Source organism: Achroia grisella, unplaced genomic scaffold (genome assembly GCF_030625045.1).
Source record: "Achroia grisella isolate CSIRO2021 unplaced genomic scaffold, CSIRO_AGI_Agris_v1 utg146, whole genome shotgun sequence".
Classification (NCBI taxonomy): domain Eukaryota; kingdom Metazoa; phylum Arthropoda; class Insecta; order Lepidoptera; family Pyralidae; genus Achroia; species Achroia grisella.
The window spans coordinates 2,578,850-2,606,821 of NW_026712636.1; the positions used below are offsets into that span (position 1 = coordinate 2,578,850).

Genomic DNA, 27,972 nt, shown 5'->3' on the forward strand with positions numbered 1-27,972 from the left:
TAATAATTTTATTAACAACAAAACATGAGGTCCACTGCGTAGTACTAGGTACATGCAACACATCTCAAACAGAGCTAAACATTTCGTAAGTCCTTAATATGATTACATGTTGATCAATAAATATAATTTATTCTTGCATTATAATTATTTATTGTAGTAAGTAGGTATCTAAATATGTCATTAGATTCATTGTGTGGTCTTAGTTTGTATAATTATATATTATAAGATATATGTATATCCATTTATATGTATATAATATAGAATAGTCACAATGGCTATACCAACTCTAAACTCAGTAGTACGCCAAAAACTCACAAAACATAGTCCGAATATATTATATATAAGCATAAATAATTTCTGAAGCTTTCATACACTATATTTATGTAAATATTCGCAGTTTGTATGAAAGATACAGATATTATTTTTGTTTTACCATCCACTGTAGAGAAAGTTGTTAACACATGCTTCCACTGAGTTTTAGGTTGGTTAGTACCCTTACCGACAAACCCTGGGTACACTTATACATTATTACCTCTACGCACTGCTCTATCCTTAACATCAGGGACGATATGATCTAAATTTTACATTTTCATTTGACAACAATAATGTATTCGACATTTATTATTGGATTCAAAAATATCAACGAGCGATACACTATCAAAGTTACAAGCAACGGGTATTATTCTTGAGTTTTTACAATACACATCTCTATAATTAATATTGCAACTACATTACTAGTTTTTTTTTTTATATTTCTGATCACTTTATAAGTTTATATAATTCGCTGGTTAATATCAGTTTAACATCAGTATTAAGTACAACAGTATATGTCGCGTCTACAAGCATCACTAGACATGATCTCTATTTCTATTACAACTCGTCACCACGACCGTAGATTTAACCTATGATATTTATTACATAATTTATGATACCAAATATTTTATGAAACATTTAATAACATAAATCATTATAATTACATATATTTTAATATATATTATATGCATTTTGATTTATTAATTAAACCACTAATATTTATTATACACGTGATAAACTACTGGTGATGATATCACAATCGCATAATATGTATTGAAATTAAAGAATTATAGTCTTAGTTACCGCAACGTTTGTCATTCAGAATCTTTCATAACTCACCGCTCCCACAGCTCAGAGCTTGGACGGTACGCCACTTCTATAGCTCAGCACTGGCTTCGATCACCACTTTCACAATTCAGCGCATCTACCATGCATAGCTCCCACAACTCAATGCTTACGTTACTCATACAAATCAGCGGTCGTACGGCTCATCACTCCCATAACTCAGCGCTTGAGCAGTTCTTACAACTCAGCGGCTTGTAATGTTCCTCGCTTCTATAACTCAGTGCTTACACTGTTCTCACAACTCAGCAGTTTTAATGTTTATCGCTCCCATAACTCAGTGCTTACGCTATCCTTACAATCAGTTGTAATATTTATCGCTCTAATAACTCAGTGCTTACGCTATCCTTACAACTCAGCAGTTTTAATGTTTGTCGCTCCCATAGCTCAGTGCTTGCGCTATCTTTACAACTACGCAATTGTAGGGTTCATCGTCCTTAGAACTCAACGGTTGCACAATTCAACTCTCTTACAGCTCAGTGCCTGGACAATTTACCGTCTCCAGAATTCATTGCTGGCTTGGATTGCCGCTTCCACAACTTTGTTATGACTCAATGCGTCGCATTTACACTGAATACTGCCACTTCTTAAAGCAATACTCACACTTTCTACTGACCTATGCAGACTGTATATATATTAAACATTTTACATAAAATAGAGAATTTAATCAAATCTATAAATTCATAGTAATATCGCTGAATGAAAGTGGATTTGTCGTAACTTGAAAAACTCAACTTTACAAAAATTCTTTTTGATTGAGTTGAGTATCGAGATTCAATGTTGAAATTTGGTATCTATTTAAACAATTTTCAACATTTTATCTCAATAAATATATGAGTTATGAATTTTTGAAATAGCTTTTTGGTTGTAATATAAAGTTGGTTTTTCAATTTACGGGAATTTCGCTTTCTTCCGTCGATATGTTATTTTTGTATGTAATAAATGAAAGCGCTGTATTTAAGAGGGAGATAATGAATTGTAGTTAATGAGATAAATAATGAGGCACACCAAATGCCGCTGGTTGCGATGTAAACACCATATCTAATAGTACAGTACCTATATTAAATTAATTTGATGAGGGGTTATTGTCCTATTCCATTCATACGCTATTGTGCCGGTACCTCTTGAAGTAGTTAGACAACTTTCCACTGTAGGTTTCACACATGAGTAAGGGTATGTTACACCATCGTATATTTAATTATACTCAATATTAACATCATGTCTTATCTTTAATTACAAATATCATGTTACTAAATAGAGTTCCTTTATAGTAAAATATCAATATATGTTGACATTTGCGGCATAATCCAGCGCTTAGAGTATAGTGTATTTAGTACAATTTAGCCATTTATGAATGATAGTGTAATATACCCGGATAGGAATTCTGGAAGCTAAATATTTTGTGCGCACAAACTAACTAATAAATTATTGCAAAAGTATATATTCCCAATAGACTTTCAAAAACAGTATTGAATGTCAACTAACTTACTCCTTAGACATACATATACTCAATCGTAACGTAGTTCTTAAGGGTCCTAACCTAACTGGCGGTTAAAAGGCCTTTAACAAAATACGTTACCACAACGGTCGGTGGGATATCGTCCGATGCATCTTATGATTACAATAAATATGGAACACGATGATTTGATGATGTATATACAATGTAAGCGGGGGCTGATTTAATCCGAGTCGGAGTCTGACGAGGGTGGCTGCGGGGGTGCGGGGGCTGGTGCGGGCGCGGGGGCGGCGGGGGCGCAGGGCCGTGAGTCTGCGGAAGCAGCCACCGCGTACGCAGGAGCCGCCTGCCCCGACGTCCTCTCGATGCCCACTCTGTAGAAACGACCATCTCGTGAAGCATCTACATAGCATCTATAGCCTACAGGTTATACATAATATTACTCAGAGTAGTTTTATTTTCACATCTATGGTTCAGATCCGGCTCTAAGGACCAAAAATGTGTGATACACGATTTTTTAATGATAATAATATTTTATATGTATTTAGTAAATATTATTGGCATTACAATATAATAAAAAGAAACTATGATCCCCATTGAATGATAGTTGCAATTTATTTAATATTCACATAGGTATGCCTTGGTTCCGTGTGATAAAATAACTCGTACCTAACTTCAGAGAAATCTAAAATTTCTACAGATCCCTTTGACATGCAAAAATTCTCTTGTAGAATTTTCTCGTAATTTAATCACTTTAAAGAAATTAGTTTTTTTTCTGGTTCCGTGTGAATATTCATAAAAACCTCTTACTTAAGAGAAATACAAAATTTCTAAAAATTTCTGCGAAGAAAAAACTCTATTTCAGAATTTTCTCGAAATTTAATCACTTCAAAGAAATGAGTTTTTTTAAACTAACTATTTTATATATTTGTATATAGTGACTGTTAATAAAAACTAGCTAAGTAAAGCGAGATCTGAAATTTCGAAAGATCTCTTTGCCTTGAGAATATATTGCCTACAAAAAACTTCTCAAAAAATAATCAGTTTAAAGGTTACCTTTTTCGAAACTAACTTCAATATACAAGTGTTTTTGACCCAGCTAACAAAGAATAATAACATCCAAGTAAAATATACACTGACTGACGGACTGTACAAAACTTAAATATACTTAATGTGGAGTCGTGAACTAATGGAAGGGTCTCAAGTGTTGACAGAATAATACGTACATGTATTCGTGTCGTGCGAGATACCGCACGTACTTAAATATATTTAATGTGGAGTCGTAAAATTAATGGAAGGGTGTCAAGTGTTGACAGAATAATACGTACATGTATTCGTGTCGTGCGAGATACCGCACGTACTTAAATATATTTAATGTGGAGTCGTAAAATTAATGGAAGGGTGTCAAGTGTTGACAGAATAATACGTACATGTATTCGTGTCGTGCGAGATACCGCACGTACTTAAATATATTTAATGTGGAGTCGTAAAATTAATGGAAGGGTGTCAAGTGTTGACAGAATAATACGTACATGTATTCGTGTCGTGCGAGATACCGCACGTACTTAAATATATTTAATGTGGAGTCATAAAATTAATGGAAGGGTGTCAAGTGTTGACAGAATAATACGTACATGTATTCGTGCCGTGCGAGATACCGCACGTACTTCTCGGGCGGGTCACCGTCGTGCTGCTGCAGTGACACGGACCGGACGGTCATGTGGCTGACCTGCGTCGCCGGCATCGTAAACTCTACCAGCGCGTATCGTGCCAGTTCCGCCGGGATCTGGTCGTACGATGTCAGCGCCATCCGACACACGAGGTTGTGTGTTGTGTACGCTCCTGTCATAACGACCGATTAAATGGTTGTAAATATGCCTTCACAGTTATTCCAATTAAAAAAAACAATCCCCAAATATGTTACTAGAAATCATGATATAAACACATTTGAATAGTCATATTTTTTATTCTACCACACATTCGGAGAGTGGACCGTTCGTATCCACTCTCCACAGTAAGGACAGACGAGAGAAACTTGCGTGTTGCTATTATAAAAAATTGTTGTTCGGCATTACATTCTTAAGGTTAAGTGTAAATATTGTTTAGTTCTTGTCGCTCGTTTGTTCGTATCATAATTAGAGTTCCTACCATTCAAGACGCCAATGAACCAGTCCCCCAGGGGCTTTTGGTTCCAGAGTCTTTGTCGGCAAATGGATTCGTTCGTTGGTCCTATCCTGCACGCTCCTGGCCAGGTGCAGATAGGGTGCGCCCCATTAATTTGGCTTCGGAAACCTGTTCGCGTACCTTCACGCTTCCACAATGAAATAGAGAGAAATAGGTCGCCATAACAACGAGATAGGGCCTGTCCTGAAGGAAGCCGCTGGAGCCGTGGAAGTTATAATAACGCAGGTCGCTACTTCGGTAATGACGCTCGTAGGAACTCCATGCGATTTATTAGTGGGTAAGAATCCCACACACAAACAGACGCACCATTCCATTCTCATGCATTAAATAAACCCAACCAGTAGCAGTCAGGACTATGACAAATGAGTCAGCATTACATAGTTATGTAATTACGTAATTATCCATTAAAAATCCAGTAGCAACCCCCAGGATCATAACAAATGAGTCAACATAATAACATAGTTATATAATTACGTAATTATTAAATAAACTATATTTATTTACGTATCCCCGTCTCTACTTGATGAATCAGAGTGATTCATATTTGAAAAATAACACATTTAATTCTACAGTAGGTCAATACCAGACTAAATAAACACAATAAAATATACAGATAATGTATTTTCCCTTATACATTTTATTTGTCTAACTTCAGTTAAAGTCGACATTATTACTTTTTAAAGAAATTGAAGTGGCCAACAAGCGAATGCTTCCAAATCTAATCTAAACGCTAACCAAGCTTCCAAATGCCGAAATTTATGATTCCAAATAAAATGTCTTAACCCTCGTTTTATGTCTACATAGCATATAAAATTCTCGTGTAACAGTGTTTGTACCAAACCTCCTCCGAAACGTTTTGACCGATTATTATGTAATTTTGTCTGTATATTCAGTAGGCCTGAAAATAGGATGTAAACTATTTTAATACACCTAAGCGCCTTATTATATAGGAGATACATACATACATCCCAAATTTCATTTTTATGTTACATGTATTTTTTTATTTACAAAGCTTCGTGATAATGGCAATCCATCCCAGATCCATTTTTTTTTATTTTTTGGTCAGTTTTTTTAATTGAATCACAAATTTTCGAATAGGTTATGTACCTTGGCCCTCCTTGGGTAACCTCGGCATCCTCCAGACTATAGCGCGATGCTGATGCTCGTACTTGGCCTGCCCGGAGGTGACCTCTATGAGAGACTCCTGCAGGGTATCCACCGCTCCCAGGAAACGTTCAATGCCTTTTATCTTCCCGGTGCGCCTGAAAATAAATAACAAATGATCAAGATCCAGACTTACCACGGCTAATCAATTAATACAATAGAAGAATCAAAATATCTTTATTCATTTAGGTCTCTTACAAACTCTTATGATATGTATGCCAAATCTACTGTCAGTTGGGAGTGCTTTCGAGCTAAGAAGCACTGACAAGAAACTCTACTCTTATTATTTTCAAATCAATTCGTATTATCAACTTGTATTTATGAATTTATTGTATTTTAGAATTTAAAGCTAAGTCTGTATTTTTATAAAAATACAAAAATACACATACAGTTTTTAATTCAAAAATAGAATAGAGTCAATATCTAGATTAAGAAACTGCATTACAGGATGCCATCAGCGTCTTATGTATAGATAGATACAAAGAGCTTTTAATTACAGCAGTTTTGAATCAACGTTGATTTACCTAACCATCAACCTGCTCTAATTCAATCTCCATTTCAAGAATTTCATTAAAAATTTCATTTTTAATGCTCACACAAACAAATAAAACTAAAGTGTCTGTTTTTAATTTCAAATCAAATGATTTTCACTAAATAGATATGAAAATATATACAGTATTTATTACATAAAAAAATTGTTAATAAAAAAATTCTCTGTCTGGCTGTTCTTGCTAATCTCTGCAATTGCTTGACTGATTTTGACGAAACTTTCACTCGCAGATAGAATGTCATAAAGAGTAACTTAGGCTTCATTTATTTTATAAATATCATTGATTTGTATAAAAAAGTTAAATTCCACGCGACCGAAGTAATAGGTAACAGCTATTTAGAATAAAACAGAAAGAAGTTAAAAGAAAATAGTGAATATTATTTAATTATTTATTGCAGTATCATGCAAAAATATAAATAACACGCATACAGAGTTTGATTAAGTTGTTACAATTATTTTATAACTGCTTGAAAGAGCACGTTACGAAATCATGAAACATTGAAAACGCTGTATAGGCAGCGGCCTCAATACGGCGCATCGTACCATGCGCCGAAACGTGCCGTCGAGTCAGCAAAACTGAAATGTTGAAATCGACCAAAGAACGCTATCGGAGTTGAATCACTCTTGGTTCTAACATCGACCAATTGGCATCTATAATAGTTAATAAGTTAAATTGTAATTTTTATATTTCAATTAAATTTAATATATAATATTTTTTGGTTTTTTTTGCGCCCTTCGGCTGTAGACTTTTTATCTGGCGCAGTCGGTAGGATCGCTGTAAAGTAGAGTCAGTGAATCAAGCATCTGGCGGCGGCGATTCTGAACCTAAGAAGCTACAGACGAGGGGGTATCCAGACATCGATACTGCAGAGACAACTAAAGAATGCTCATGTAAGTACCACTAGAATCGATCTAGAGTTGCTTTCCTATCTATATTCCTGTGTGATTTTTTTTTAGATCCTGTGTAATTTAATTTTCCAAGATTTTCCAATCGAGGCAATCGAGGACCCGTAGAAATAAAGATATAGATTTAAATAGGAATTTAAATTTTAGCGATAGTGACACTAGCAGTGAAAAATCTTTTTCATCAAGCAGTAATTTTATTATAGGAGATAAATTTAATTTAATTATGGCAGATTTAGACAACATATGGAAGGCCCTTCGAATGGTGCCTGAATTCGATGGTAACCCGAACATTTTAACACGTTTCATTGGCTTGTGTGACCATTTAGTGAACGAGTATGTCAATTCATCACCTGATAATGGCTTATTAAATGCTGCACTACTGAACGGCATCCTGAATAAAGTTACGGGGCCCGCCGCACGTTTAATAAACTCTAACGGCATACCGGAGAACTGGCAGGGTATCCGTAACGCACTTATAAATAATTTTGCAGATCAGAGAGACGAGACCTCTCTCTATAACGACCTCGCTTTATTAACTCAGGGCTCAAGCACTCCTCAGGAATTTTACGAAAAATGTTTAAATTTGTATAGTACCATCATAACATATGTAACATTACATGAAACTATTGCCACCACTATACATTCTAAGCGCGAACTCTATAAAAAACTTACATTACAAGCATATCTACGCGGACTTAAGGATCCCTTGGGATCGCGTATAAGGTGCATGAGGCCTGAAACTATCGAAAAAGCTTTAGAATTTGTTCATGAAGAGATGAACACACTCTACTTGCAAAATCGCAATGAAAGTATGCCTGAAAAGAGGACTAATCCTCTATTTATGCATAATTATAATAATAAATTTAATAATATACCACCACAGCAAGGTCCATCTAAACCATTTACATTTAATATGCCCGGACCATCACGTTCGCAACCCATGCATATGGTTCAACCATCACGTCCTCCCGTGATGTGGAAACCCAACTACAATCAACAATCGCAATTTAGAGGTCCAACTAGAACTCAACAGATATTTAGCGCAGTCCCTCCTAATTATAATCCACGTAGTAATGTATTTGCACTACCCCAACGACCATATAATTCGAACAATACGCCACGCCCTATGAGCGGTGTCAGTCACTACCCAACAAAACCGATGTTGACTGGACATGATTGGAGGAAACATGGAAATCCACCACCTACTAATTACCTTAAAGGTCGCGAATTAAACTTAACTGAATGCTACGAACCCCAATACTATTACGACACATATAATAACGTTGACAGTGACTATTACTATCCCGACTATTATACAGAAAACGACGAACAGACTTATCCATCCCCGTATGTAGAGGAAACTCGTGACGAATTTACTGAAAACGAAAATTACGAAGTTACTGAAAATGAAAATGAATATTCAGAAATCAGGAAAACTAAAATAGAGATAAACTTACAGACACAGCGACAATTACCGTATATTCAGATATTAAATCCGCCCCTTAAATTACTCATTGATACCGGTGCCAATCAGTCTTTCATAAGCCCCAAGGCAGTAGAAAAGTTCTTTCAGCATATACCATGTAATTATGATCCTTTTGAGGTAACAAACATTCATGCAACCACGAAAAATTATTATTCCTTAACTTTACCGTGCTTTCAAGAATTTAAAGAGAATGAAGATATTACTCTATTTATCTATAAATTTCATGATTATTTTGACGGCCTTATTGGTTATGACTTATTAGAAAAATTAGAATCTAGCATTAATCTAAAGGATAAGGTTTTAGTTACACGGAATTCGAAAATACCTCTGTTAATGTACGATTCTCGTAATTTAAATTTATATGAGGATATAATCCCCGCAAATACATCTAAATTAGTTCGTATCCCAGTTAATTTTCATGATGGTGATGCATTAATAAATGATCAGACTATCTCACACTGTCAAATTAAAAGTTGTGTAACTACAGTTAAAAATAACCGCGGCATAGTAGAAGTTACTAACCCGACTAGACATGACATAGTTTTTTCTATGGACAAACCAGTTAGTGCAGAGCTATTCAATATTCAGTGCATTCGCACCGAACAGCAGTCCAATCGCGTAAACGAAGTTTTATCACGTTTGCGTACCGATCATTTAAATCCAGAAGAAAAAGCTAACTTAGAATCTCTTTGTAGTCAATATTCCGACGTTTTCTATATAGAAGGTGAACCATTAACTTTCACAAATAAAATCAAGCACCACATCCGCACAACAGATGAGGTACCAGTTTACACTAAAACCTATCGTTATCCCTTCATTCATAGGCAAGAAGTTCGAGAACAAATATCTAAAATGTTAGAGCAAGGTATTATACGGCCCTCACAATCAGCATGGAGCTCTCCCATTTGGGTGGTTCCCAAAAAAGCAGATGCATCAGGAAAAACTAAATGGCGTATCGTTGTAGATTTTAGAAAAGTAAATGAAAAGACCATTGATGATAAGTACCCTATCCCGAATATAACTGATGTTTTGGATAAGTTGGGTAATTGTCATTATTTCACAACTCTTGATCTGGCTAGCGGGTTCTACCAGGTCGAAATGAATCCAGATGATATACAGAAAACCGCCTTTAACGTTGAACATGGACATTTTGAATTCATGCGTATGCCCATGGGACTTAAAAATTCTCCTTCCACGTTCCAGCGCGTAATGGATAACGTTCTAAGAGGCCTCCAAAATGAAATATGCCTCGTATATTTAGATGATATAATTGTATTCAGCGTCTCGCTACAAGAGCATATGGTTAACTTAGCAAAAGTATTCAAACGTTTGAGAGAATCAAATTTCAAAATTCAGATGGACAAATCAGAATTTTTAAAATTAGAAACCTCATATCTAGGACATATTATTAGTAAAGACGGTATAAAACCTAATCCAGATAAGATTGTTGCTATTCAAAAATTTCCTTTGCCTAAAACAGCCACAGAAATAAAACGATTTTTAGGATTACTAGGCTATTATCGCAAATTCATTCCCGATTTTGCTCGCATAACGAAACCAATGACACAATGCTTAAAAAAAGGTTCAAAAATTTCCATCAATAACCCAGAATATATTAATTGTTTCGAAAAGTGCAAAACTTTATTAACCAATGACCCAATTTTACAATACCCAAATTTCACTAAAGAATTTGTTTTAACAACTGACGCTTCAAATTTGGCAATAGGCGCGATTTTATCACAAGGACCCATTGGTGCCGATAAACCCATAGCTTATGCTTCGAGAACATTAAATACAAGCGAAATAAACTATAGCACCATTGAAAAGGAATTGCTAGCAATTGTGTGGGCTACTAAGTATTTTCGCCCTTATCTGTTTGGGAGAAAATTCACTATAGTTACAGATCATAAACCTCTTCAATGGGTTATGAGTTTAAAAGAACCTAATTCTAGATTAACTAGATGGCGATTAAAGTTAAGTGAATACAATTTTACTGTTATCTATAAGCAAGGCAAATGCAATCAAAATGCAGACGCTTTATCTCGAGTTGAAATACATAACGAAGATTTAAGCTCCATTGCCGTGCAACCCTCTGAAAAACCTCCATCAAGAGCCGACTCTACAACCCTTACAGCTCATACTAGTGACGAAAATCCTATTTTAGAGATACCTATTACGGATGAACCTATTAATAAATTTAGTAGACAAATATGTTTCACGATTGTAGGCGATGTAAAAAGACGTCCAGTTGTTAATAAACCTTTCGAATCACACGTTCGAACTAATATTCAATTATCTGAAAATAATCTAGAACAGGACATCATAAATGCGATTAAAGAATATGTCAACCCCAGAGTTAGAACTGGTATAATAATTTATCCACCCTTAGCTATGTACAAGATCATTCCAATAATACAAGAAAAGTTTAAAAGCTCAGCTATGAATCTCATTTTAACCAAATTAGAAGTTGAAAATGTTAAAGAGTATTTACGTCAACAGGATATCATTCAGAAGTACCACGAGGGTAAGACTAACCACCGAGGTGCAGGTGAATGTTATCTTGCATTATCAAATAAATATTTTTGGCCTAAGATGAGAGATCATATCTCTAAATACATAAGTGAATGTAATATCTGTGGAATGGCAAAGTATGACCGTAATCCAATAAAACAAAAATATTCTATTGTACCACCTCCTACTAAGCCATTTGAAACAGTACACATTGACTTATATACAGCTGAAAATGAGAAATATTTAACTTTGGTTGACGCATTCTCTAAATACGCACAGGCGTATCACCTTCGGGATGGTACAGCTGTAAGCGTAATACAAGCGCTACTTAAATATTTTACTCATCACGGTGTTCCCATAACGTTAATATCTGATCAAGGTCCTGAATTCACAAACCAAATATTCTTAGAATTTACTAGATTACATAAAATACAACATCATAAGACTTTAGCACATAATCCTAATAGCAATGGAATAGTTGAACGATTCCATTCGACTATTCTGGAACATCTACGAATTCTTAAATTAGAACATAGCAATGAACCAGCTGTCAATTTAATGCCGTACGCGGTACTAGGATACAATAGTTCTATCCATAGCTTTACGAAATGTAGGCCTATAGAAGTTATTACAGGTCACTTTGACCCACGTGACCCTATAGATACGAACATAAATGAACATCTTTTCCAACAGTACGTAATAAATCATAAGTTACGAATGAGTATGGTTTATAACATCATTAATGAAACATCTTTACACAATCGTACGGAGATTACAGAGGCTAGGAATAAAGATCGAGAAATTGAAAATGAATATAGTCCAGATGAGCAGGTTTTCATTCGTACCCTATGGCTAGCAGACAAAAATTAGCTCCACGTTTCACCCAAGATGTGGTACTGGCTGATCTGCCAACACACATATATACTAAAAAGAAAAGAGGTCCCATTGCTAAAGCACGCCTTAAGCGAAGACCTAATAGTAACCCGTTGTTACAGAACATTCCTGACGATCACATTACAACTGACCAGAGCGGAAGACGTAACACTTGACACCCTTGACAATGGACCAGGAATTCTTCCCTTCAACCTTGGACCCACTAAAGTCATTTCCCATTATCACTCATTTTTATACTACATAGACCTAGATGACATGTTCACAAAAATAGAATCAGTTATAAGTCAGATAGATAATTTTAATCCTCAACTTAAAAATAAAACGTTATCTCTCTATGAACCCCATCTCTTACATCTTAATAATAAGCTCATAAGAGTACGCGAACAGCGAGTTGCAAACTTTCTTACAGTCACGTAATAAAAGAGGACTCATAGATGGTCTCGGTTCAATAATTAAAAGTATTTCAGGTAATCTTGATTATTCTGACGCTGTGAAGTATGACGGTGCTATAAAAGCTCTTCAAAATAACGAAAATAAGTTAGAAACAGAGTTGAATGAACACATTAGTTTAGGTAAAGAATGGATAACCGATCACTCTGTAATATTAAATAACATAGTAAAAAATCAGGATGAAATAAGTAAAACTATTAACCTAATACTAAAATCAGACGCAGACAGAGATACTGACTTAATAAAGTATGCACATCTAGCTCAATATCTATTGATGCTCACAGATAATACAGATAATTTGTCAGAAATTTTACTTAATTTAGAAAATACGTTAGCTTTTATTCAGACTAAGAGTATATCTCACTCTATAATTAATATTAATTCATTAAATAATATGCTAATTAAACTTAGACAACTTTATTCTAAGGAAAAGGTTATAGATATAGAATTAAGGGAATATTTTTACATTATAAAATCGGGTTCATATTATGTAGGAAATAAAATAGTTATAGTTATTAAGGTGCCGATTGTCTCTCCTAATACCTATATCCTGTATAAACTATCAATCATACCAAACCAACATAATCAAATACTTATACCTACCCAACCCTTCATAGCAATTCAGAGAACAGGTTCTATGTACATTGCGACAGAATGTCCGAAGTTAAGCACATACTATCTTTGTGAAGAACAGCTCCAGTACCAGTACCAGATTCGTGATAACCAAGACTGCATGCAACAGCTTATCCTAAAATAACAAATCAGTCCTTCCTGTGACCTGACTTCAGTAAATCTTACCAGAGCAGCCCTCGAGAAGCTCGATGACCAGCACTACACCATGACACTACCTAAAGCAACTAGAGTACATGTATCCTGCGGGCACGAGTACTACAAAATTCTTAAAGGAAGCTATCTAGTATCAATTCCTATAAATTGTATGCTGTCAACTCCAGATTTTACCATCTCTAACATTCAAGATAGAATTAAAGGACATGCCGTGCAGATTACACTGACGGAAGTACCATATGACGAGCGTGCCACATCTAAACCTCAACCTATAATAAGATTAAATTCTATCAATCTAGAACATCTTCACGAGACAAATGCTAGAATATCATTGCAGCAGCCAGCAATTTTAGAACAAGTCAATGTAGATAGTGTCTACCACACAACTATACCTATCTACACTATTATAGTAATCATCTGTGCAAGTATTGTAACTATTAAATTATATCGCCGATTCCGTAGCTATTGCGGACAAATAAATTCAACTGATATAATGGATACAGTGAACCTTACAAATGAACAACCTAAGGTGAGAAATATCCAACCTAAAGATGTGAAGATCGACACTAACAGCATCCCGGCAACTTTCTCAGTACAGCTTACGAATAGTTGCCTATCTTCGAGGGGAGGCGTTACGAAATCATGAAACATTGAAAACGCTGTATAGGCAGCGGCCTCAATACGGCGCATCGTACCATGCGCCGAAACGTGCCGTCGAGTCAGCAAAACTGAAATGTTGAAATCGACCAAAGAACGCTATCGGAGTTGAATCACTCTTGGTTCTAACATCGACCAATTGGCATCTATAATAGTTAATAAGTTAAATTGTAATTTTTATATTTCAATTAAATTTAATATATAATATTTTTTGGTTTTTTTTGCGCCCTTCGGCTGTAGACTTTTTATCTAGCATGGCAATATAGGCACAAGACCTAGAATATTATAATTATGTAGGTATGTTTTTATTATTACCTGTGTGCAGACTTGACGGAACCGTATCGGAAGTGCTTCTCGACTCTGAACAGGTAGATCCAGCACTCTGGTATGGGGAACCGGATGGCGACGTCCTCGCAAGGCACTTGGCCCAATTTGCGAGACGCAAAACCCGGTACCAACACGTCTGCGCGAAGCTCCACCTAAATATATAACATCAGCTCTTATATCCAATGCAATAGACCAGGTGAGTCGCTGTAGGTACAACTTGGTGAACTAGGGTATAGGAGCAACACACAAGTTTCTTGCTCGTTCTTCTTGTGATGAGACAGCTTTCCGAACGAGTGGTAGATAAAAAACAAATTGTTATGACTATTCAAAAGTGCTATTCTATTCTATTCTATCGCTTCAAGAGAGGTTTTTGATTATACCCCGATAGTGGCAAACAAGCATACGGCCCATCTGATAGTATACGGTTACCGTAGCCTACGTACGCCTGAGATACCAGGGGTGTAACATGCGTATTGCTTTAAGTAACCTTAATACTGCAGAACACCATCCCAAAGTATGGACCACCTACTCTCCTGTCCTTTGTGCTCATCATCCATGCATGAAGGAAGATGAGACGAAAATGCCGAATACGCTAAAGTTGTCGCAACTTTCTATGTTAAAAAATTTAGTTGCTATTGAATATTTATGCACAATTAACTAATTATATTTCAGTCACCATAATAATTAACTGAGAAATCAGTAATACTCCCCAAAATGGTCCTTCGAGCCGGATCAGCCCGTTTTTCAGCCATCAAGCAATTTGGTTAGAAAGCTGTTTTTCTGTTTGTAGTGTGAGGTATAGTAGTGGCATTAGATGGTGCCTTCGCACCATCTAATGACTGCCTAGTCGCATGACTGTTTAGTCCTCCGTAACGACAATAAATACCTCTTATTTATTGTCAATATATCAAAATATATCAAGCGCCACATGTTGTTCTAACCTGCTCGTGTATAGGCGACGGTTACCAGTTACCATCATATGAGCCTTCGACTTCTTCCATTTCACTTCTATAAAAACAAGTACTTGACTTAGCTTTACCTTGTTACCGGTGACGCACCAAACAGCTTTCAGCTGCAGAGGCAACTCCCTGTTCTTGGGCGGGCGCACTCGAAAGCGCATAAGCTCTATATAGCATGCGTCCGGGGGCTTGAACCTGAAAATAAGACATTTATTCTTACATTGTCTGTATGATTCTAATAATTATGATATATCATATTATTGTCATCATAATTTAGTATCCTATACAACTTATTAGTTCTACAGAATAGGTCCTAAATTATGATGATAGTTATACAATATATGTTCTTTACCATGTTCATTGATATAAATGGTTATGTATATATAGTTATATCATATTTACTCACTGTCATGGGCCTAGATGTATTTATATTATTATTAGATGTATATTTATGTTTATACAGTATGAAGGTATTTACAGAATATCAGCGTCTTAGCACCTCGTCACGGCATATGCTGAGAGGAGACCTTTTAATTACACACTTTAATGCTCACAATAATTGTGTTTAATAATCTTTTTTATTATTGTTTACTGTTTCATATATGGAATGAACATATATTCCTTCTGGCTTTTTATCTATACATATAAATAAAATTGGAGTGTCTGTTTGTAATATTGATATAATTGTTTTTACTACATGCATATGAATATAAATACGGTACATACACCAAAATAATATTTTTTATATTTTTTGTTAGTCTGTCTGTCTGTATTTTCCGGCTAATCTCTGAAATGGCTGGACCGATTTTGACGGGACATTTATTGGCAGGTAGCTGATGTAATAAGGAGTAACTTTACGCTACTTTTATTTTAGAAAAATACTGTTAAATTCCACGTGGACGTAGTCGCGGGTACAGCTAGTTTAAAATATTGAGACTTAGACAATAGTGGCATCTGTCTAAAGACGTAGCTGGTTGCTTTATCTGCGTATGTCTGCCACTTACTTAATAATCTGCGTGTTGTCAAACTCCTCTGGTTGGACGCAGGCGTGGAACTGAGCGTCTTCCACTCGGATCCACTCTTCAGTGACCACGGGGATGATGTCGTGGCGGCCCACCACCTCCTTACCCTGGCGGCGGAGATCGTTCACGCCCAGTTCCACGTCCGGCATACCTATGTACCAAAATATTATTTTATAGCTAGAATGAGAAGCTGATGACTAGTGCTGCCACGTTCGATTTGTTATAAATCGGTACATGAAGTAAAAAAATCGGGATTTAGGGTTGCAGATCGAGACAGTAAACAAAAATAAGGGGCTTTTAAGTCTGGGTTTAATTTATTCCGTTTTAAACTACTAGTGCAAGTATAGTATTATATTAATGACCTGAATTAAATATGTATTTAATCTGACATAACAAGTAATCAGTCTTGTCTAATCTAGTCTTAATCAAACATTTAGCGTCCCAATCAGGTACAAATCGGGACGTCCCGCGCAAATCGGGACACCTGGCATCGCTACTGATGACCACCTCGTGTGGTACCGCCTTTTTTGATATCAAGTAAATCTGTATTCATAATTAAATTTTAACAATAATAATAAACTCAGGACAATTCACACAGTGCCATCTAGTCCCAAGTTAAGCTAGCTATAGCTTGTGTTCTGGGTATTAGTATGTAATATTATATTATCTGTGGTACTAGATAACTGATACCAAGGGTGGCTCAACTGAAAAAACATTTTTAATTTTTTTAGATAAATAGACATAATTTTTTTTCCATAGTTTTTATTATGTGGCATTAATAAATACATACAACCCTAAATTTTCACCCTTCTATCACCAACCCCTATTTTAATAGCGAAAACAACGCTACTACTACTCTACTACTCACCGCTGAGGAAACCCAGGAAAAACAATCGCACGCGCGCTATCTGCTTCTGTACGGACCCCTCAGCGTCTTGTTCTACGTACAACTCGTCCACCGCCGTTATTTGTACCTGAACAGCATCAGAAAACATTTCATTGATTGTTACCATGAGGAGGCATCTAATTCCCCAAACTTGTGTGTTTTGCAATATAATATGTACTAGCTGTGCCCGCGGTTTTAGCCGCATTAAATTTCAATATAAAATATAGCCTATGTGTTATGCTGATGCATAAGATATATTACTGTAAAGTTTCATCAAGATCCGTTAAGTAGTTTTTGCGTGAAAGAGGAACAAACATCCATACTCACAAACTTTATCGTTTCTAATATTATTAAAATTGACTTTAAACTTATCCTGCGGTCTATTGCCATTAACAAGACATTGAAAAATAATTTGATACAATATTGAAACTTTAAAAAAAGAGCTTAATCCTCTTTTCCATTTCTTATATCGTTTCTAATATTATTAAAATTGACTTTAAACTTATCCTGCGGTCTATTGCCATTAACAAGACATTGAAAAATAATTTGATACAATATTGAAACTTTAAAAAAAGAGCTTAATCCTCTTTTCCATTTCTTATATCGTTTCTAATATTATTAAAATTGACTTTAAACTTATCCTGCGGTCTATTGCCATTAACAAGACATTGAAAAATAATTTGATACAATATTGAAACCTTAAAAAAAGAGCTTAATCCTCCTTTCCATTTCTTAATTCCTTCTCTTACCCATCCCTTCTCAAAGGACGGCAAAGTAGTTGCAATGCCCCTGGTGTTGCGAGTGCTCATGGGCGGCGGTAACCACTAACCATGAATGAGCCGCAAGCCCTATGCTATAAAAAATGCCTTCTCACCCTTCTTTCACACTGAACAAGAAGTGAATTTCAAAAAACGACGTTAAAACTGTTACATTAAAGTTAATTTTCCATTTATATTTGATATATGTGTGTATGGATTATGGGGGGTATGGATTTCAGTGGTATACCTCTTCCATTTTATAGGTGAGGGCGCGGTCCCGGTGTGCCGACAGCTTGAAGAGAGACTCCTCGATGCAGCATGAGAACTGCTTGACGTCTTCATAGGTGAGCGATCCCAGCTTGAATAGCTGAGACACCTGCACGAAGATAAATCATAGTAATTTAAAAATATAGAAACAATATATACTTTGTGATCAAGGTCTTGAAAAATTATAATTAAGGAACACTTCGCGTCAATATATTTTTTTTATACTACAGTACTTATTTATATTGTAAATGCAAAAATATGTCTAACTTTCAGGTTTAACTTTTCAGTTTGTTACCTTTCAGGTTTTATCAAAACAGCTGAACGAATTTTAAGGAAACTTGACACTAAGGTATGTATCACCAGGATGAACATATGCTGTACTTTGTCTCCAAAATGCAAACGAAGTCACGGCTAACAGTTAGTAGATTTATAAAATATCGTATAAGTAACTAAAATTCACACATAGTCTATCTCTCAAAGATTGTGTTAAGGAATGGGTAATCCCTTTCTAGACAATAAAAAAGCAAGAGCTTCGGAGAGCGTTTTCAATTCCCAAACGCCCCATATTTTGTCCAAACACTCCCATTGCAGAAAAGTAATTTCTAATGAAATATATAAATTAATTAGAATATAATAATGATATTTGGAATATTCAGTTACTTCGGTCAAAAATTAATCTACTTTCTACTGAAGAATTTTGTTCTTCACTACACATACTACGACAATTAACCATACTGCAAATTAGTTATAGTCCATGAATATATACCGGGTTCAATTTAAGTTTGAAGAAGTATATAAAAAGTAAAAGATATAGTCAAATACCTGTGGTGCATGCTCAACAGGTAAGCCCAGTTTCCGAAGATCGCTGCCGAATTCCTTAACACCCTGGTAGTCGCCCTGGATAGCATACGCCGCGAATTGCGACAGTTTATTTGTAATGCGTTCAGCTTTTGTCACTTGCCCGGGCCTGTAGACGTAAATTCTCGTGTCACAATGTTAGTTACCATACTTCTCTGAAACGGCTTAACCGATTTTTATGAAAATTTTATATGCATATTCAGTAGGTCTGAGAATCGGCTACTATCTATTTTTCATACCCCTAAGTGATAAGGGTTGTCCACCCCTAACATTATTTTTTTTATTTTTTAGGCAAAACTTTTTATTTATATTTTTTAGAATTACCTGACACCGGGTCTTTCTTTGTAGAATACATATTGCAGTTTAACAGTAAATATCTTCCCGAACTGGTCGAACTGCTGCGCACCAACTTCCGACACGGAATAGCACGCCTGTAGTGGCAACTCCTGGAATGGTTCCTTGTCACCGGCGGTATTGAACAGCTGGACCACCGGATTGTCACCTTGGTACGTGACACGCACGAAGACTTTCTTCCAAAATCTATTTTTAAAAAGTACTAGGTAAATATGGGGTTGTCTATGCACTTAGTCTATGTTATATTTATAAAGCTTTAAATTTCGAGTACCAAATTCTAAATTATCATTTGATTCTACTGTTCTTTTTGGTCGGTTCTTCCAAACCGTAATTTGTAGTGTTCCTAAGTTTGTATAATTAACAAGTCCCTGGTATAAGACAATTCTCTGGTGATCACCAGAGAATTGTCTTATCGCCCACAGTCAAGATCTCGGAATAAATAGTTTATTCTTTAATCAGGGCATTTATTTTAAATTAATGTAATTTGATATTACTATACTACTAAGTTAGGACGACTGTGACACTTTATAATTGTTTGTTAACTTATATCATCATTATCATCATCGCAGCCCGGAAGACGTCCACTGCTGGACATAGGCCTCCCCCAAAGATCTGTTAACTTATATAAAAAATATTTATTACCTCTGACCAGTTATCTTCTTTTTGTTAGGCTGACGTAAATGCATTTCCCAGCCTGGCCCTTTGTAAGTGGTCCTTGGGAAGTCTTCGAGTGGCATAGACACGTCTTCGTCAAAGAGAGGCGTCGGTGGTGTCTCTCCACCGCTGCCAGAGCCACGCCTATCCTCGCCTGGTACTTAAATTATAATAGTTAGTGAGTAAACTTAGATTAGGCATTGGGCAGTCGATTTTACAGACTTGACTACTTGAGGCAAGTCAATTAATATTTCTTTTATTTTATTTTTAACCGAGTTCCACTTTGTATAAAGTCATAGTCTGTCTTCAAACTTAAATTCAAAATGTACTAAATATTCATGAGTATGATTGTTTGTATCGGTGTCTTCTATATATATTATGTATGCATTTACATTTATAAAAAAAGTATTTAAGTATTTCTATCACGTGTCTAGTACCCATAATATAATTTTTGCTTAGTTCGGGACTAGATGCCGCTGTGTAAATTGTCCAGGTTTATGATTAATTATTATTATATTGGTATATACACACCACATATTGGCAACGGTTACCACTTAATAAATGTTAGCTTCTAGACCTAATGCCTGTGGAATGTACAAACGACGCTTGGAACTTTCCATCAGGTGGGCCAAAGGTTGTTCGCATTTAAGTTACATTTCAGCAATCGTTTTTCCGAACCTATACGATATTGAAACCTTCAAGAAAAGAGCTTACTATTTCTTAAAAGGTCGGCAATGCACTTGCAATTGCCCTGGTGTTGAAGTGCTCACGGTGGTAATAACTTACCATCAGGTGAGCCGTAAGGTCGTTTGTCCACAATGATATAAAAAATCCTTACCTTGATTTTGTGCCTCTGCCGTGACATGCTGTCCTTCAAAGCCACTCTTGTCGAAAGGATTGTAACGTGGAGATTCGGGTAACGCCTGGGGACGAGGGGGTGGGGCCAAAACTGGCACGGTAGCCTCTTCCCCACTGGCGTCAGTTTCTTTAGGTCTATATTAACAAATTAGAACTAGTGTAACTCACAATGTTAGAACTTGTTGATCTAGTAGTTCAGTATTCTGGTTTATTTCGGATGGTTATGGTTTGGTTCTTGCATTTAGATGAAGTGTAACTCATAATCTGAGAACTTATTGGTCTAGTAGTTATTTTGATTTAGTACCTATGTACATGAATTTGTTTCTAGCGCAATAAAATCCAATATAAACAACATATGTCTGAATTATTTTTCTATGTAAGTAACTTTTGTATTGTGTGTATGAAATTTTGATCAGATAAGTAAGCTTGTTTGTCATAGCAATTGCATATAAAAAAGTATATTTTGTATATATTAACAACAAAATGTAGTTAAGTATAACTATCAGTTTGCAAGTATTTATGGTACATATTCAGTTTAGTTTGGGACTTGATGATACTACATGTTATATTTGAAGTATTATAGAAAGGAAATATTATATTACAGTACGATTACAGTATTGGTTTTTTTTTTTCATTGTTTTTCATTTCAGTGAACACAAAAAAATGAAAACCATTATCGTTTCGTTTTCATACAGTGTTGTGGCTACGGTCGCGTCATAAATCTGAGATGGGTCCCTTACACAGACACCATGTCACAGCGACGTGGTGGCGATTTTTCACAGAATTAGAAAACCTAGATATTATCAATAATTATGTTATCTGTGATATTATAGTTTATGTTGTAACTTTTGTTCAATGTGTAGATTTTTTGGTAGTTTCTTTATTCGTTTGCCATGAGTTATTCATTTATTATATACTTTATTGTTGTGTCGTGGTGTGTGTTGTTCCTACATGTATTATATATAGAAACCTTACTCTTGAATCACTCTATCTATTGCTAAAAATTACATTAAAATTCGTTTCGTAGTTTAAAAGATATAAGCGAACAGACAGCGAAAGTGACTTCTTTTTATGCTATGTAAAGATATAATAACGTTGAAAAACACAATATCTTCTAAATGACATTGTACAAAGGTACTTTATAATAAGGAACAAAATTGTTATTCTCTTCAAAACATTTAAATGCACAGGTTTAACTTACCTGATGAATACAGAGAATGTATCATCGGTTGACTCGCGCGATCCTTGATGATCAAGCCGTGGAGTAGCAGCGGGTGGAGGCGGCGCACCCATACTCAAAAATGGATCAAACGCTTCTGCTTCAAAACCACTTGCAATAGCTTCTGAACCACCTTCATCGCCCCAAGCACCTTTTGGAAGCAAAGGCGATATCAATATGATTGTCACCAATATTGTATCTTTTACTCATAATAATTCTGTAGGTCAATAAATAAGGATTTTGTTTCAATCCTGATTAATCTTTGATGTTTATATATTCTAATGTTTGTAACTAATAATATTTTAAAAAATATATAATATAAATACTAAGTTAGGCTATTAAAAAAATAATATTTTGTAATATCTTCAATCTATCTTAATTATTATATAGAAAAACTCACCTGTATTCTTGTGATTAGCTGCAGTAGAGTCAAATTTAGCTGAAAACGCATCGAAAGCATCCTGAGATTCTGGAAACGCATCTTGGACCATTGCTTCAGACGTATCACCCCACCCAGGGTCTTCATGCAACTCTTGAGTTCCCATATAGGTATTCGGATTTACAAAGTCATTGTTCCCAAAGGAATCTTTTGTCGTTGTACCAAATATATCAGTTGACGCAACCCCTACAACTTCATTAGGAGCTGTATCAAAAGTATTACTATAAGTAGTTCCTACAACGCTGTTATTCATAACACTATCATCCGTCTGAACATTAAAAATATCGGCTTGACTTTCTTCAAACATGTTAGAATCCGTATTCGCAGATATTTCAAATGGATTCTTTTCAGCTCCACTTTGCTGACATGGTTGTATAGTATTCTCCAAAATATTAGCAAATGGAGAATTTACTGCAGTCGTAGTTGAAATATCTGGAGAATGTTCTGAGCAATCCATAGCACCATCTGGCGCAGCGACTGCTTCTACGGGTGTGGATATCATAGTTTCTGAAGTTTGCACTTCAGTAACCACCGGGATTACAGAATCTTTTACAGAGTTAAGGTCATTTGCATCCATAGTAGATGCGGATGGTTGTATCTCCATTATTGACTCGGTAGGAGCGCTATCAAGAATATCGTCGCTGAGAAAATCAATAGGTTGCTCCTCTTTTTTAGGAACTGAATATAAGCTCAGTATAGCTTCTTTTGTAGGTTTAACTACCGCTGGTGCCGGCGCGTCAAAAAGGTTAATATCGTCAATTGTCGATTGTACAGGCTTCGGTTGCGTTTGCTGAGATGGGTGAGTATGTGGCACAGGTGGCGGAGCTGGCCTTGGTGGAGGTGGACGTGCCACAGGTGGAGGTCTAGCTGGTGGAGGTCGAGCGGGTTTATTTCGATTTATGTCAAAACTCTCGGTTACTGGTTCGGGTTCTGCTTCCGGTTCTGGAGTGGGACTGGGTGAGTGTATATCACGTACTGACACTGGGCTAGGAGTTCGCGTTGGCGGTATACGGTCAAGTAAGTGCGAACTCGTAAATTCCATCTGTCCAGTGACAGTTAGTATTAAATTTTGAGTTTCTGGTGGTAACGGGTGTTGCTGAGTAAACGACTCATCTTCAGTCGGATATGTAAGGTCTACAGTTGTTGATGTCAACTCGAGTTCAGTGGGTTTAATCATTCGTTCAGAAACACTCGAATGATCAGAAAAAATATCAAACGTATTAGCGGCGAACTCATTACTCTCTTTTGCACCTATACTAGTTGGATCCGTTATACCGAAGATATCAGCTGGGACTGTATCACCTGGAGGAGGTTCATAGCTATTTCCGAAATCTGAAAATGGATTGCTTGCAGCAAATGGGTTATCATTAGCATATGTAGTAGGTTCTGTATCTGTCATCATAAATGGATTCAGTATGGCATCAGTACTGATAGGTGCTGCTGGTTCATTCATACTCAAGAAAGGATTATACGCCATGATTAAAAATAATAAAATGTATTAGTTCAAAAATTCAGATTCAAGGAGCTTTAGCTCAGTTTTTCCTGGATTCAAATCACTTGCAAATGATGTATCGAATGGATCAAAATCTTCTTCTGGAAGTTCAGTAGGACCTAATGGTTCAGGACTGAGAGCTTTTACTTGAAATATGTCGTCTGTGGGTTCTAATAAATCAGATCCAATTTGATTATTATCGTCGGTCTCACAAGAAAATTCTTTGGCTAGTAATTTCAGTTCAGTTTTACTCGGTGCTATATCGCCAGCAAACGAGGTATCAAATGGATCTGTTTCAATATTGTTCTTTGACTGTTGAGGGTCCGATGGAGTCAATACTTTAGCCTCAATTTCGTTATGAGCGCTGTAAAATGGATCACTAGATTTTAAATTAGTTTTAATATGACTAGTCTGTGGATACTCAGAGTGTCGCCTTTTAGTTTGGTAATTAATTTTCGGGGCTAAATCTTCATCAGATCGAGTCCTTGTCAAACTATCCGTAACCGTATCACTGGCCTCTGCTTCTTCACTGATGTCCTCTGTAATGGAAACTTCACGTGTATAGTATGGAGTAAGTGGTTTCACAATTTTCCCTTTACTATCCAAATCAAAAGCCTCAACTGTGTCGATGTCAAATACCACACTTTTGCTTACTACTAAATTTTCTGGTCGAGAAGCACGTCTTTCTTCTTTCTTTGGTTCTTCGGCCCGTGGATCAAAATCTGGATCACTGGGAACACGATAGATTTGGGAAGGTTGTGGTTCAATTAATTCTTGTTCTAATAGTTTTAATTCAATCCTTCCGGGTGCAACAATGTTATCTACAATTGTAGTATCAAAGGGGTCAATTTCAGTATTATTAATATCAACAGGATCTAAAGGCGAGTCACCTAATTGTGTTAAATCAGTAGTACTACCACCAAGTAAATCTCGAGAATGCTCTTTGTCAATAATATCATCCGAAGTTATAGATTCTCTTAATCCCAAAGGGTTCGTTAAATGGATACGAACAGATGACTTCCGTCTATTATTTAATCTCACTTGTACTTCTTCAGCTCTAGGATCAAAGTCGTCGTCGTCTTCAAGAATAACAGCTTCTTTTTTTATTATTGCAGATGATACTACAACGTCAGCAAAACTTGTATCAAATGGATCGTCAAGATATGGGTCTATAACATCAATCTGGTCTTCAACTATAGACTCTGCAAACACAGCATCATTCTTATCTGCTTCAAAGGCTGACCATGACTCTTGCAGAACAGGCTCTAAATTTATTTCTTTTTCTTGTAATTTAGTCGCTTCGATATTACTTTCTAAAGATTCTGCAGCTAGTAATGTAAACTCATCTATTTCCTCCTCTACACGTGTGGCTTGTTCGTTCTCTGTTGTCTCAACTGTAGAACTCCCTTGAGTACTTGATTTATTTTGTAGTATTAATGATGTGTGCAGTGAAACACTGAGATCTATAGGAGATGTAATAGGAACGTCTGCATCTGTGTCTAATATACTCTTTTCCGCGGGTTCAGTATTAATTTCAGTCGAAGGAACTGTGTGATCTGTTTCAGTATTTTCTAACAGTAAATCTCCGGGTATAACTCTTTTTGACCTCCTTGTTGTAACTGTTACGTTGTCAATACGACCCGTGAGTACTTCAACTGCAATACCGATATCTAGTGCCTTTTTACCTTTTGAGCTTTTTACTTCTTGTCCTTTAATTATAGCATCAACGTGAGATGTATCGAAAATATCATCGTCCTGAAATTCTTCGGGTGAATCAGGAACATACGCTAATTTTACTTCACCACGTTCGACTGCCTCTACATAAGAAGTATCAAATATATCGTCTTGGTCCTCTTCTTCAGATTCGTCGTCTGTTACTCCGTAATCACTTTTGTCTCCACTGTCTACCTCTGCAGCTGCAGCTGCTTGTACTAGCTGTGGAAAATCAGCTGCTGTGACTTCAACTACTGGTCTCTCCGATTTCTTGGGATCTGGTTTAACTTCTTTTGCCTTTGGTGCTACGCGTTGAAAGAAGGAAGTCGACTTTATGCGATCTAAGTCACCTTGCGTTCTTTTTAGAACAGAATCGACACCAGTTGTTAGATCTTTAAACTTAGACCATTCTTCGTTCTCCTTAACTGATCCTTCGCCACTCTCTGTTTGTTGCTGTTGATGTTCTCTTCTGTATTTTTCTAACTCCTCTTCTGTGAAAAGTTCCTCCTCGCCTTTGCGTTTCGACTTTTTTCCCTTTTTCTTCTTTTTAAGGCCTTTGGGTAACTTTAGCATTATACGAGATTGCAAGTTGTTCCTTGTATTGCTGAAACCAAAATTAAAAAATTGTTTTTAGTTGAATAAAATTGATTGAATGATATTTAATATAAAAATACAGCTCTACACAGTATCAATAATGGATTGTGATCTGGCAGATATTAAGTTGAATTTACAGAAATCAAAACGAATGACTTGTGTCTTTTAATATCTTATATTGAGCATACCAGGCAAAAGAATCAAAATGTAAATGTAATCTCCTTCTTGTTTTATTTTGCTATCTGATTCTATTTGTTTTATTTTACATGTCGTAATTATTCAGAATTATTGCTTGATTCTTTGTCATTTAAGAATGTACTAAAGGAATATATATCGATGTTTATGTATAGTGTTTAAAAAAAACCATTTATGTACAGCCCTTTAAGATGCTCATAAATTCGTTAGACATTTATAATATTTTTTAGGTATTTCTCCTGCATCTTCTTACAATTCAAGAAATTAGTCAGGATATTTTAGATAAATTGTGTAAAAACAGTATTTGTAAAACTATTCTCACGAATTATTACGAATATAACATTTTAATACTGAAACGCGTATGATCTGATTTATTGATCGTACAATTTTACTTGCTCTTTTACTCACTGACATCTACCTCGTAAGTCTGAGTGGGTGGTATTTCCTTAAAAAAATATGTTTCCGATTCCAGTGATCACAAAAATACTGAACTTTTACGTAATCTAATTTAGTACATACATAATTTCAAATTAAAAAAAAATCTATGCACAAATAAATTTATAGATGTTTTCTTTAGAGTGCACTGGTTTGGTAAAATTATCACGATTTTTAATCAATTATACACACTTGAAATGTAACGTCTTAAAATACGTTTGATTTTTAATAGGCACTGATATTAAAAAAAAAAACTACCTACTAAAAGGCTACGTTGCAGACAACAAATTGCTGAGGTATGAACAACAATCGATAGGTGAATGAAGTTATAGGTACAATGTAGGTATGTGATATGATCGACCGCCCAATGCTATACGGTCCGACACCATCGAATGACTGTCAACTGCGGCTGATGATGTGCAATGAGAGGGAAACTCGATGATGAGTGGGGCGAGGCCGCGCAGGCCGAAGGCAAGGGGTGTGAACAAATGTCTGGGGGCGAGAATGGAGGCGGAGACGGCGGTACAGACACACATAGCGGACAGCTAAGGACACGTACCGGGCCGACTGCAGCCACCGCTACTTACAGCTAAATCATACCACTAACGCGCTACAGAGGACGGGCAAAGGGTCTCTCTACCTTCATCGCAACAATTGCAAAGACGCGGCGGTCGGTGGTCTGTTCGCGAACTCGAGCGGCAGTCGCTCAGGGCGCCTGCTGCAGGCACTGGTGTGCCTCTAAG

The 27,972-nt window shown here is 36.1% G+C and overlaps 1 protein-coding gene across 1 annotated transcript; it reads right to left on the reverse strand.

Moving 5' to 3' along the window:
• On the reverse strand, positions 1-27,951 carry LOC131855589 (protein stoned-B-like). The gene is made up of 16 exons (XM_059206870.1): positions 27,870-27,951; positions 24,327-26,609; positions 22,762-24,254; positions 22,344-22,512; positions 21,123-21,277; positions 20,273-20,444; positions 19,601-19,816; positions 19,241-19,385; positions 18,399-18,527; positions 17,376-17,481; positions 16,490-16,658; positions 15,566-15,680; positions 14,515-14,678; positions 5,903-6,057; positions 4,246-4,453; positions 1-2,985 (listed from the first exon to the last, which is right to left on the reverse strand). Exons 2-16 carry the CDS (start codon positions 26,576-26,578, stop codon positions 2,835-2,837), a joined length of 5,799 nt encoding a protein of 1,932 aa, XP_059062853.1. The 5' UTR covers positions 26,579-26,609; positions 27,870-27,951; the 3' UTR covers positions 1-2,834.
• Positions 27,952-27,972: the final 21 nt, after the last annotated feature.